The sequence below is a fragment of the Loxodonta africana genome, chromosome 25, assembly GCF_030014295.1.
Source record: "Loxodonta africana isolate mLoxAfr1 chromosome 25, mLoxAfr1.hap2, whole genome shotgun sequence".
NCBI lineage: Eukaryota > Metazoa > Chordata > Mammalia > Proboscidea > Elephantidae > Loxodonta > Loxodonta africana.
This window is the reverse complement of record NC_087366.1, coordinates 26,369,948-26,383,875: the sequence shown is the minus strand read 5'-3', so window position 1 is coordinate 26,383,875 and position 13,928 is coordinate 26,369,948. Positions and strand designations below refer to the sequence as shown.

At 45.5% G+C, this 13,928-nt stretch overlaps 1 protein-coding gene across 2 annotated transcripts in view; it reads right to left on the bottom strand.

The window, feature by feature from the left end:
• The window catches only part of ASTN1 (astrotactin 1), a 388,929-nt gene that overhangs the window by 25,294 nt on the left and 349,707 nt on the right, over positions 1 to 13,928 (bottom strand). For both annotated transcript variants that reach the window (XM_064276603.1, XM_003410879.4), the window contains exons 19-21: positions 11,191 to 11,342; positions 9,976 to 10,111; positions 1,305 to 1,405 (exon numbers count right to left, since the gene is read on the bottom strand). In XM_064276603.1, coding sequence (XP_064132673.1) covers positions 1,305 to 1,405; positions 9,976 to 10,111; positions 11,191 to 11,342 — 389 coding nt within the window. The remainder of the gene's footprint in view (positions 1 to 1,304; positions 1,406 to 9,975; positions 10,112 to 11,190; positions 11,343 to 13,928) is intronic.

Sequence of the window (13,928 nt, the reverse complement as noted above, 5' to 3'; positions counted from 1 at the left end):
GGGGTGCTAAGGTTTTTGGGGGAATTGGGCAATAAGGAGCTGAAGCAGTGAGCAGGGACTTTTCCACTTATGCCCTAATATACCTAGTAAGGAAACCCTGGTGGCATAGTGATTAAGAGCTATGGCTGCTAACCAAAAGGGCAGCAGTTCGAATCCACAAGGCACACCATGGGGCAGTTCTTTTCTGTCTTATAGGGCGGCTATGAGTCAGAGTCAACTCAACGGAAACGGGTTTGTTTATTTATTTATTTTTGGTATCCTAGTAAACATGTTGCTCTCTGTCCTAAGATAAATGGCAAACCACTAAAGAATTTTAATAAGGGGTCTTGGTATGATCAGAATTTTGAGTTGAAAATCACCATATGCCATGGAGATTAAAGGAGGCAGTAAAGATGAAAATCCTTTCAGAAGCTGTACAGTGTTACATAAACATCAGTGTTTAAATACAGTAGGTCTAGGTCACTCATTTCCATGATTTCCCGTCACGTTGTCACCTTTTGGAACATACACTCTGGGATTGTGTCCTTCATAGTTAGCTTGATACAACTGGAGTCAGGAGCCATATATACGTGGTTTGAGTTGTACCAGCCAAACAACTTGACCACACTCTCTCTTATTGAAACTTGGAAAACCTGATCTTTCTGCATCAGCCAATGGCTCTCAGTTCATTTCCATGAAATCAATATTAATGGTTGAACAGAAAAATTATTGCTAGAGTCCTGTAGAAGTGGTACCCAGGACAGATACATTTTTGTGAGCAGGGATCTGAAAAGTCACAGAGCAGTGGTCAATGTCAAGACCTGCCAAGCAGCAACATGAGAAAAAGAGGGACCAAAAGATGCACTTCCTGTGCAATGGGTGTTGACTTAAGACAAACTCTTCCGGATTGACAAGAATGCACCTTCACAAAGGAGGGGTCAATATAGCAGTTAATTCTAAATCTCCAGCCTCTATATGCGTTAATTTAAAGCAATCTTTCAGATGTACCCAAACACATGAACATAGTAAGAGGCCTGATCAGTATCCCGGAGGCAGAGGCCGTGGGCACTTCACCAGGTACCTTGTGCATGACTGTATGCTAGGGTTGCCCAACTGGTGCCTTGCCGCATGGGCTATGTGGAATAATGGGATGCAGTGAAGAGTTCCACCAGAGAGCATAGGTTGTGGTATACTTCTGGAAAGGTGATGCTGAAGGTTGTTCCTCCTGACTCCCTTGGTCCCTCTTTCCTCATGGTGGTGGTGGAGGGGGGCGGGGGGGGGGCTCTAGGCCATCCTTGTGCAGTCTGCTGGCCTCAATCTCTTACCTTGGGCTTTGACATCATCCACCACAGGGCAAGGGGTCTTCACGATCACATCGCTTGGCCTGGAGCGCCGTCCCGTGTTGTCCACTCCCCACAGGGTGAACCTGGCAGGGAGGGGGGAGATTACAATTATCGGAGAGATGTGGCTGGAGGCAGGGGCTCTGCAGCCCTGGCTGACAGCCATGGACAGGTGATGGGAGGGCCAGGTGATGCCTCTGACTACTTTTGTGACCCAGACAGGGGCCGATCCAATAGGCAAGGTTAAGCACAATATTTACCTTGTTTACCAGATCATCTGTAGTGAACAATGTCACAATTTTTCACCACATCAAAGACTCAGCTTCTAGGTATTGCCAGCATCTGTCTCTCTCTCAACCTCACAGCGCCTTCTTACAGAATCAAAGCCTTTTTTCAAATTTACAATCCCTGACTGGAGCGGGTAACCCAGTAAGCAAAGTATGCACCAAAGCTGTTGTGAAACCTGTGTGAAATTGCTTACTACAGATGATCTGGTAAGCAAAGTAAGCACTGTGCTTACATGGCCTATTGGATAATCTGCCTCTGGGCCCAGAAGTGTACTTCCTGCCATCTCTCAAGTCAGAAAATGTGCAGCCCAGAGCCTCACTGCTTCCTGGTAGTCTTGAGCTATGATTTAATGTCTTTGGTATATTATTTGCCAGAAAGATCATGGCATAGGGCAAGTGGTTCTCTACGTTTGGTCCCAGACCAACAGCATCCGCATCACCTGCCCACCTCTTCCTCCCACCCCCAGTTAGGCTTCTGCTATTGAATGCCAAACAAATTACCCTCCTTGAGTGATATAGCTGGACATAGATGAAAAGGAGAAACTCTGGGTTCTGCTCATCAGAGGGGAATTTAAATATAACCATGAACATCAGTTCTGGTGTCTGTGCCCAAAAACCACTCATAGCGACCCTATAGGATGGAGCAGAACTGCCCCATAGAGTTTCCAAAGAGTGCGTGGTGGATTCGAACTGCTGACCTTTTGGTTAGCAGCCGTAGCCTTAACCACTATGCCACCAGGGTTTCTGTCTGTGCCCAAGGCCTCTAATAACTCCACCTGAAGTTCTTGCCCTTTCCCTCTTTGCTGCATCTCCACAGGAGCCTGCATTTATTGGTGAATTTGGATTTTCTTTCCTCTTGGCTGAGTTGCCTCCAGGACAGCAGTGGGAGAAAGGGCTCAAGGCCTTGAGACAGAGCTCACAGGTCACTGAGGCCTGGTCCGTGCACAGGGGACTGGTGGAATAGAAAGGAAATGGGAATTGCCTAATGATGGAGTCAGGAAATGTGTTTCTCTCAGCAAAGAAAAAGATAATCTTGCTTCCACAAAGATTGTCTTTTCTCACAAAGATGCCCTGAGGATGATCTCTGTAAGACTTCGTGGGTGCCAATGAGTTACTTTTCTTGCCTCTGCCTTCCCTGGGGGGCACTGGTGGTTCAGTGGTAGAATTCTTGTCTTAGATTCAGGAGACCCAGGTTCAATTTCTAGCAGGGGCGGATTATCCAATAGGCAAGGCAAGCATGGGCTTTCTTGTGCTTATTTACTCATCTGTAGTGAACAATTTCACATGGGTTTCACCACATCATACCAAAGTGAAACCCATGTGAAATTGTTCACTACAGATGAGTCAGTAAGCACAAGTAAGCCCGTGCTTACCTTGTTTACTGAGTCATCTGCCCCTGTCAGGGACTGTAAATTTGAAAAGAGGCTTTGATTCTGTAGGAAGGTACTGTGGGGTTGAAAGAGAGACAGATGTCACCCATACCTTGAGGCAGAGTCTGTGACGTGAAAAAATGTGAAATTGTTCACTAGAGAATAATAAATGAGCATAAGTAAGCCTGTGCTTACCTTGCTTATTGGATAATCCACTCCTGACTCCTGGCCAGGTACCTCATGTGCAACCACCACCCATCTGTCCGTGGAGGCTTTCATGTTGCCCTGATGACAACCAGGTTTCAGGAGCACTTTCAGACCAAGACAAACTAGGAAAAAAGACTTGTGAAAACCCTATGGGTCCCAGCAGTTGGATCTGCAACTCATCATGGGGATAGCGCAGGACAAGGTAGTGTTTTGTTTTGCTCTGCATGGGGTCACCATGAGCTGGGACTAACCCCACAGCATCCAACAACAACAAGCCTTTCCCAAATGCTCAAGCTGGAATCACGGGTGCTTCACACATGCGGGCTTTATGCCACCAGGAACCCTAGTCTAGTGAGACTTACTGTGATGAACTGCCTGAGCCCAGGATGCTACAGCCCAGGCCAATGCCTGTTCGGTACTGCCTGGCTCCCTCGGCCTGCTTGCTGCCAACAGGATGGGACCAGGTGCTCAGCTTTCCCCTCCTATCTGCACAAGAGGGCTCAGTCCGTTCCCCTGGCTTCCACCTCCTGCCTTACTCCTCAGTTCTGGTCAATAGTCTTGCCTCATACTAAGCCCCACTCTGATCTCAGCTCTGTCATTCCTCTCTACCTAGGTCAGCCTGGGATCTTTGCACCCAGCCCCACGCAGTTTCCCAGTGGCATCACTGGATTGTCTGGATTCCCAGAGTGGCAGCCAATGGATTTTTTGTCATTTGCCCCACACACCTGATCAGGCTCTTGGTATTGTTTCTGGAACTGAGACTGAGGCCACTAAACCCTGAAGCTGGTACAGAGGTCAGAAATCAGCCCTGTCTGGTACCAGCTCAATTTCTGAGTCATCACACAAATGTAGCCCTGATGGCTCGGTGGTTAAGAGCTTGGCTGCTAACCAAGGGTCGGCAGTTCGAATCCACCAGCTGCTCCTTGGAAACTATGGGGGCAGTTCTACTCTGTCATATAGGGTCACTACGAGTCAGAATCAACTCAAAGGCAATAAGTGTGTGTGTGTGTGTGTGTGTGTGTGTCTCACAAACCTGGGATTGGGCCAGATGCCAATTCCCTTCTCTCCCCACTTGCTCTAGACCGTCTCGATCTAAGGTTCCCAGAAATGGGCCCAGAGGTAGCACAGGGCAGATTTCAGACCTGCACCCCATGATCCAGTATCTCCACCCATGGGCAAAGCACCCCCTCATGACCATGTACAAAGGGGTGGATTAACCAGTAAGCAAGGTACGCACAGGCTTAGCTGTGTTTACTTACTAATCTGTAGCGCATGATTTCAAATGGGTTTCATCACATCAAAGATGAATTGTCAGTACAGACTAGTAAGTAAGCACAAATAAGCCTGTGCTTACCTTGCTGATTGGGCAATCTGTCCCAGCTGCGTCCCCTCCATGGTGTAGGAATCCTGGGGAGAGAGGAAGGTGGGAGAGCCCACGGATTTCCACTGTCTTACAGACCTTGGTGGAACTGCCCTCTAGGGGTTTGGGTGAGCTCCTTTCTCTCGCTGGAGATCCAGTGATAGGACCCTGTGTCCATCTCTCTGACCTTTGGTGCAGACTTGCTCTGATCCCATGTGGTCAGTTTTCACCAGAGGCAGGAGAGCTATGGCGCCCTGTCCTCCCCCAGGCCAATGCTCTCGGGCCGGCATGAGACAGGCCCCCTGCTCAAATCTCACAATTGGGCTCCCCCTCTTCCTCCACTGTCCCTTCCCTCTCAACTGTGCATCTGAGTTCACACACCTGAGCCTCCTCCCTGATTTCTGTTGCTGCAACCCAGCTTGCCCAGCATTCTGTCCCCTGTAAGTATGGTACTGCTTTTTTCCTGTCCCCCTTCCAGGTTCCTGAGCATGGCCCCGAAACTCTGGGTCAGGGGTGGAGTCTTGCTACCCACTGACCGGCTATGTAACACTGCCAGCCGGCCTGTGTGCTTAAGGCTTACTGCCCCAGGTCTCTACTGCTGGGTTCTAGCCACCTTTTGTAACATGCCATTATTTTATCCTGGGCCCTTCCTTTCTAACAGTTTGCCAGGACTGTGATGGGAATGTCCTAAGTCTCAGGCACCGCATCAGCTGTCAGACTGATCCTCTCTTTCTCAGTGCCCACCCCTCCCTGAGCTTGTCCCACTGCCCTGGGCAGCCCACTTTGATCTGCCCTGTCTTGCTGTAAGTTCCAGCCAAATGCTATTGGTTCTTCAGCTGCAATGAAAATGCCCATAATGAAATTAATGCTCACATTACTCTGATGGGGTAAGTACTGTAAAATTTAAGTTTCTAAGCTCGCTCTATTTTTAATAGCAAAGGGAGATATCAGGAAGGAAAATGCTCCCTACGACATTCTAAGCTGAGATGGAGCTTGAGCTAAGAGCCATTGCTTCATTGTCCCGCTGTCAGCATGGGCAAGACTCCCCCCGTCCGGAGGAAGGGGGAAGGAACAGTCAGTTTATCTGTACCACTGCAGGCCTGGAGTACCTTGCACATCTCCATGTGGGAATGCCGTGTGCAGTCATTTTAGGAAGGCCTTCTCTGCATTATTGTTTCTCCCACTGAACACTCATAGGACCGGAAGAGGGTTAGCTGGAATTACTGGAAGGAAGAGATAGGCCCAGCTCCCAATCCAGAGGGCTAATGTGTAAATACATTTACTGCCTCGTCTAAAGCTTCTGGCTCTTTCCACAGCCATCTTGGCTAGGTTGTCTGTAGTTAGAGTTGATAACCCTTACTGGGGGCATGTGTGCATGTGAACAGACACAAACGGGCTCTGGTCCCAGAGCAGGCTGTGAAGGCCTGAGCCTTCAGTGCCTACAGTCTTCCTACGTCTCTTGTCAAGGGCTTTATCTGGTACTCACACACGTTACCACTCCAGGCTTGGTGGTTTCTATGGACCCTCTGATTTGGCTCCTTTTTCTGAATTATCTGACAGCTGTCACATATTCAGGAAGGCTGTGGTTCTCCTGTGAATACATGTTGTGATGAGGGAGCAGTGGGCTTGGTAGATGGCTGAGTCACCTCCCCAGTCTGGCCTCAGCCTCCTCATCAGACACACTTTAAGATCCCTTCCAGCCAAGGATGTCTAATCATTTTTTGTGCCATGGACCCTTCTCAGATTGTTTTTTAAATGTATTTCAAATAAAATACATAGGATTACAGAGGTAGCCAGTTATACTGAAATGCAGTTCTACCTCTGTGGACCATAGGTTAAGAACCAGCTCTGTATGTTAATGTGTGGTAATAAGATCATGAAGTCCCTGGGTGGTGTGAGCAGTTAACACACTCAGGTGCTAACCAAAAGGCTGGAGGTTTGAGTTCACCCAGAGGCACCTCAGAAGAAAGGCCTGGAGATCTACTTAAAAAAAAATCAGCCATTGAAAACCCTATGGAGCACAATTCTACTCTGACTTGCATGGGGTTGCATGAGTTGAAATCGACTTTGGCAGCTGGTTAATAAGATGGTGCTGCTGGGTCCTCACAGTGACCTGGAGTGGCACACAATGCGGTAGAGTGAGGAAAACCCAAACCCTGATTCCATTCCTGACACCTGCCACACTCTGGATGCTTAGCTGTATGATTCTGGGGAAGTTACTTGTTTCTCCTGAATCTGTTTCCTCGACTATGAAATAGGAATGGTAACACCAGTCTCACAGAGTCAGGGAGGGTTCCAAGAGGCACTCTATGTAAAGCACCCACACATAGCAAGCACTCAATGAAGAAGGCTTCCCTTCGCCCATTTTATAGATGAGAAAACTTGGTTGCTGCGAGTTTAAGTGTCTTAAACTTAACGGTGAGTAAATTTACAGCTTACAGTCACTTAGTTACTAGAAACAAAACCAGGCTTTGGTGATGCAGTGGTTAAAGCGCTCTGCTGCTAACCCAAAGGTGGGTGGTTTGACCCCACCAGCAGCTCCACAAGAGAAAGATGTGGCAGTCTGCTTCCATAAAGATTTACAGCCTTGGAAACCCTAAGGGGCAAGATGTACTCTGTCCTATAGGTCGCTATGAGTTGGAATTGACTGGATGGCAGTGGGTTTGGTTTGGTTTTAGTTTTGGGCTTATAGATCATGGGCTCCTCTCCTTACACCAGGGACCAAAGCGCAGGCTACACTTGATCCTTCCATAGAGAGGAATGACACTACTCACCCAGGCTCTGGGACATTGCCCTCTTCATGTGATCTGCAGCGCCACCTAGTGGCCAAGGGCTGTCTTTTCCTAAGCCCCATGCACGTTCTAACTTCAATAATCAGCACTCACAGAAAGTACATGTTTTACAAAACACGGAGGGTAATAAGTTCACCACAGACAGTAGGAGTGGGAGAAGGTACTGGCCTCAGGTCTTTGATCAGGAAATGTAGCCAAATCAGGACAACATGAGGAGAGTCCCAGGCAACCCTGTCAACCTTATGGACAGAGGAACTTTGAAATTCCTAGTTAACATTGGTGACTGGAATTCTTGAACCCTTATTCTAAATGAATGAATAAAACTCTGTAACTTTAGAACTAATTCAAGCTTCATCAAATTTGGGATGTGTTACAGCAGGCTAAGTGGTCAGAGTCCCTGGGTGGTACAAATGGTTAAGTGCTCAACTACTAAACGAAAGGTTGGTGGGTCAAACTCACCCAGAGGTGCCTTGGAAGAAAGGACTGGCAATCTGTAGCTGCAAGATCACAGCCACGCAAACCCTTTGGAGTGCAGTTCTACTCTGAAACATATGGAGTCAGAATCAACTCCATGGCAACTGGTAATGCTTAGGTGGCCCACAGTCCCAAGCCCCTGTTCCTTTTGCCTGACCCCCTCCTAACAAAGGGCTACAGCTGCCTAATATCATGCGAATTGACAAAGATCATGGGATCAATGGTGTCACTAAAAAAAAGACTGAATTACCTTGGTTCTGGTATTATCACATATGTATATATGTACTTTTCAAATTCTCCAGAATATCACGTCTTCATTCATTTTACTTTCATCGCTAACAGTCCCTAGTTACATCTTCTATTCCTGTACCGAAGGTTTTCAGCCTGAGCCTCTGAGTTCATCTTGCAATCAATGCCAAGTCAAATTTCTAGTGATCTTCATCTTTGAACTCTTTAACTGTGGGAATGGAAATTATTTATTCGGAAAACTTGACTCTATTCTTATGACCTCCTCTGTAAACTGTTAAGAGTTTTGCATACTGATGGGGTCAAGAGGTCCCAGAACGACATCACTATGAATTCTACGCTAGCTCCCAAATTTTTCCATCATGACTTAGAGTCTATCATTATCTCTCTTCTTTTGATGTCTTCTGCCTCTGCTTCACAAATATTATACTATTATTCTCAGAGCACAGGCAGAAATGGAGAAGCGTTGACAGGGAGAATAGGCCTGTTCCAAGTGCCATGGCATTGGAGTTTCTGTGTGTTCTTTGAAAAAAGTGCTGACCATCTCTAACCTCTACAAACTATCCATTTCACTGCCACCAGAGGTAGCTTTCTAAAGCAGAATTCTTGGCATTGTACTTCCTTCCTCGAAGCAATTCAATAGTCTCCTCTGATTTATGGCATTCACTCTACTTTCCCAGTGTTGCTTTCTCCCATTCCCTCTCATTCACTGTCTGCTTCAACCTTCTGGACTACCCGCTACTCACCTTTAAGCACTTCATCTTGGCCCTTGCTGTTTTCTCAGCCTGGTGTGCCTTTTCCAATGTTACTCTACTTAATGAAATTCTACACAACCCAATTCAGATGACACTACCCTAGTTAGAATTAATTATTTCTTTCTTTTTTCTTCCACATGTTCCTTACTCTGCTGTTCAACATTTACTTCATTCTGCCTGATGCTAAAGTTACTGGTTTATATACTTCCTTTTTATGTTGCCAACTCCTTGAAAGACGGGACTAGATTATCTTTCTTTGTCCTCCCCGCTTCAGCGCCTGGCACTCAATAAGGTGCTCTTTAATACCAGTTGGGACAACATTTCAGAGACTGAAAGTCTTTTGCCAAGTCCCTAAAGGAACTCAAGTAGCAAAAAGGAACCAGCTACCACTATACCTCCACTAGGATGGTTACAGTCATCATCATCACCACCATCATTATCATCAGACTATAACACTGAAGAGAATGTAGAGAAATTGGAACCCTTGCACCTTACTGGTGGGAATGTAAAATGGTGCAGTCGCCATGAAAAAGCGTTTGGCGGTTCCTTAAAGAATTAAACATAGAATCATCATATGACCCAGCAATTCCATTCCCAGGTATATATCCCAAAGAATGGAAATCAGGAACTCAAATACTTTTACAGGAATGTTCACAGCAGCACTGTTCACAATAGCCAACAGTAGAAACAACCCATATGCCCATCAATGGATAAACAGATTGTGGTATATACCTGCAATGAAATACTATTCAGCCATAAAAAGGGATGAAGTGGTATTATATGCTTACAAAGTAGATTCGCTTCAAAACATTACACTAAGTGAAAGAAGCCAGACACAAAAGTCACATATCGTACGACTCCATTTATGTGAAATCTCTAGAATAGAAACAGAAGGCAGATTGGTAGTTGCCAGGGCCCAGGGAGAGAGGCGAATGGAGAATGACTGTTTTATCTTAGGGTGATGAAAACATTGGGAACTCTATCAAGGTGATGGTTGCACGACACTGTGGATGTGTGAAATGCCACTGAATTGTTTACTTTAAAATGGTTCATTTTATGTTATTTGGTTTTCACCTCATTAAAAAAAAAAAAAAAAGAGGGCGCCATCTAAAAGCCTTGGGGCTTCCAGGGTAAGGAATTACGAGGCAGACTGTGTGTTACTCACATGTAAATGGTGTCGGGTTCCAAGCATCGAATGATCAGAGAGATAGTGGTGAGCTGCTTGTCTGGCACCTGAGAAGGCATGGCACAAGGAGATTTCGCCCCAGAGATGATATCGTCCACAAAGCTCAGCACTGTTTCTGCCCAGAGAGAAAGAAATGGAGAAGACATAAGAAATGATGATGACCAAGCAATGAGGAGATGGCATAAACTCAGTGAGAGCATGACATTAAAATTGCTCAGTCCCCAGTCTTCTTAAATCTACAATAGAGAAACATGACTTAGAAGAAAGGACCTTTTTTGACTGTTTCATATTTAACCGATCAAGTTAAGAGCCATTTGTCCAGAGTTAGTTCAGAAACAGCCAAGGAAAGACATACATACCACATCTGTGAGTTCTTTTGTGAAAGTACCTTGGCATGGGCAGAGAACAATTGTTCTGGCCAGTGGTCACTGCCATACCTTTGCAGTACCTTTGCACATCATGGAAAGGGCCTCAAAAGAAGCAATAGAAGGCTTTCTGTGCCTGAAGGCAGCTGCAGAACATCCTCAAGCCTCATTGACAGGTGCCCCAGAAGGCATTTGCCCTGAGTTAGATAGTGGACACTATCATCCTGCTGATGATCATACCTCATGCGTAAGCTTGAGGGATTCCTTATGTTGACCTTTCCCTATACATAGACAGTGAATACTAAGGGATGGAACATTTTCCATGGGTTATTCCCACTCCTCTAAGGCCTCCCTCTTCTAGCTGGACCTGACAAAAGTAGAGTCTGCTTCAGGACAAGACATGGGGCAAGCGCATCTGTTTGCATATGCTTTTGCCTGGAGGGGGGTTATTAGCAAAGGAATCTTTTTTCTGTAATCATGGCAGTGGTTAGCAGAGAATTGTTTCCTAATTGTGGGCTTGGATAATTAGTGTACTGTGCTGTTGTTTCTTTGTTGAGTGTGCCTAGAGGCAATGAAATGGACACCTCTTTCATAAACAAAAAGCAAAACAAAATCAAAACAAGGCTTTGTCAGATGTTCACCATGCAAAAACTCTTAAATAGACAAGATGGCTGCTGCTTGGAGCAGCAACCACTGCTTCTTCTGTCTGCTCTTCCCACATTACCCGGGAATCCTAGGGACCTGGAACAAAGCCTCAAGGCAGGGCAGGTCTCATTGGTTTTATTTTACCACCGCATTGAGATTTGCCCATGAAGTAGGAGGGGCTCACCTGTCTCCACTTTGGAATGGTCCATCCTGTCGGTGACCTTCTCTTGACGGATGAGGTAATCTACAATCTGCACCCCAATTGGTGGCTCTGAGTGCTCCCACTCCAGGACCACCAGGGTGCTGCTGGGCTCATGAACTATGGAGAGTCTTAGCCTGTGTGCAGACAGGAAGGAATACGAAATGGAGACGCAGCTGAGACTTGCAACGGTCTTCTGATATATGACCAGCCACCTCCTCAATGGTTACACTTAAACTCTTCTATCTAAACTTTCTGAACCAACAACAATTATCTGTTTGGGGCTCTGTCTCTTTCACTCAGGGGCAATGGTGGTTCAGTAGAGTTCCCACCTCCCATGTGGGAGACCTGGGTTCAATTCCCAGCCAACACACCTCATGTGCAGCCATTACTCATCTGTCAAAGGAGGTTTGTAAGTGGCTTTGATGCTGAACAGGTTTCAGCAGACTTTCCAGATTAAGATGGACTAGGAAGAAAGGCCTGCAATATACTTCCAAAAATCAGTTAATAAACACTATGGATCACAACAGTCCAATCCCAATGTGCATGGGGTCCCCATGAGTTGGAGGCTGACTCAATGGCAGCTAACAATAACTTCTTCACTAGGTAGTAGGGTTCTTAAGGATCCTTATATCTATATCTTATGCATCTTAGTGTCTGGTACAGACTGAGAACTCAACAGATAATTGCAAATAAATAAATATGTGGAGGAATCAAAGCTGAATGATCATCTTCATTTTACATGGTTTTAGGGGTTATAGGGCTTTCGAAATGCTACTACTTTGTACGGCTTTCAAATAATACAATCTCTGCATTTGCTCTAGAAAAATATTAAGAGAATGTGTGTGCAATGTTCATACACAGGCCCGTTGAAGGAGGTATCTGGGACAGCCTTACATTCACAAGGCCACACTTAGTTCAGTTTCCAAAGAATTCCCAGGATCTTCCCTGCCCGGGAAACCCTGGTTTCCTCTCTTGCTGAGGGCCCATATCTGCTTTCCTGGGCCCTCTGCTGGCTGGGTCTCAGACAAACTTAGTTTGAAGATAATGCTCAGAGGGGGCTCAACTGGGCAAGAGAAAGTTGGCCATATATCAAGTTCTCCTCAGGGGTAATGTCCCATCCTATTCGCTCAGGTTCTTATTTCAGTTTCTCTCTTTGCTCCCGGGTTTTTATGAATATCCGAATTCCAGCCTTTCCCAGTTCATAGTCTCCTCATTCTGTTCATGTCCACTTTGACTAGTGTCTGGGCTGACCACCTTTACCTCCAAGATGCCCTGCTTTGTAGCTTGTGTAGACTCAACAAACATCATTGAGTCTAATGTTTAGACTCAATAAATCACTGGTATGGATCTCCTAATGGTCCAAGTGGTTTCAATTCGCTGCCTTGTTCCGACTTAATGTACATGTCTCAGGTTTCTCACTTGCTTCCAATTCCTGTTTCTCTCTAGACCACTGGCTTCTGGGTATTTTCTTGATTCCTGTTCACTCCAGCCTTCCTCCCTTACATACATCTCTGACATTCACACCATCCTTGGTTCCCATAACACATGACCCCTAATCCTGGCCTTTCTACCCCTCACTCAGCTCACAGAATCCTGTCGTGGTCTTAAGAATCACTGGGCAACGTACCGTGGATGGATCATACCAAACTATCTGCACGGTTCAGCTGCAATGCAACATGTATTTATTGAGCACTCATGACTTGTAAGAACATGCTCAGTGCTGGGGATGCGTTGGTGCATACAACCTACCTCCTTTTCTTATGGAATTTAGTGGCCCATAGGAAATACACAATTGTACATGTGATTATAATAATGTGTGACAAGAGGTTCAACAAGAAAAGCACAGAGGCTGTGGAAGCAATAGCACAAATAACGCAAAACACATGCTCTTTTGCTGGTGGCTTAGTATGAACGAGTGCATATTTTGCACATGACATTAAAGATGGAATAGGCCCAAAACAGAGTGCAGATATTGACAAACTCATTAATTAGAGTCATATGTGGAGTGGTATTTTGAAGAAAAACATTAGGAATCTTAAGTAAGTAACTAAGCCTTTCTCAGAACTTGAATTCTGTCGAAATAAGGACAAAGCCTGGCCTCTACTGAGAAATTTAAGTGTGTATGATTTACGTAGACTTGGGTAAATCTACAGTGCATCTTCTATTTCCAGCCATCAATAAAAATTGCAAGAAATTAAGATCTGCTAATGAAAGAAGGGATCAGAGTTGACAAGAAAAACAAAGTCTTTAATGGATGTTTCTTGTTGATGGAAATTTAGCCCTTTTTGATCTTCAGCTATGACATTCAGTTAAACTAAGTTTAGAAATGAGATTTTTCCCTAGGACACTGTTGGCTGGATCTTGGTATACACCTGATGATAACTGTTTGGCAGCCTCTGTTATGTTTCAAAGGTACTGTTCTTAGCTGATGAGTAAGTCTAGCAGCACCATCGTCTCATAGTGGCTCCCTTTCTACCAAAAAAAAAAGAACTTTTACCAATAGTGAGCACGAGTCTCTTTTGATGCAAGAGGTCCAAATCATGGCTGTAAAGAGGAAGCTACTCTAATGGCTGGTATATATAAAATTACACAGATAGAGAAGGAAGACTGTAGACAAGAGAAGATGTTGGCTTGTAATGACACTCTACTTTTGAGGTTTCCCCCTCTTTCTTTCAGAGGTTTCTTCCTGCTCAGTCCTAGCCCTTTAATGCCAACCCCCG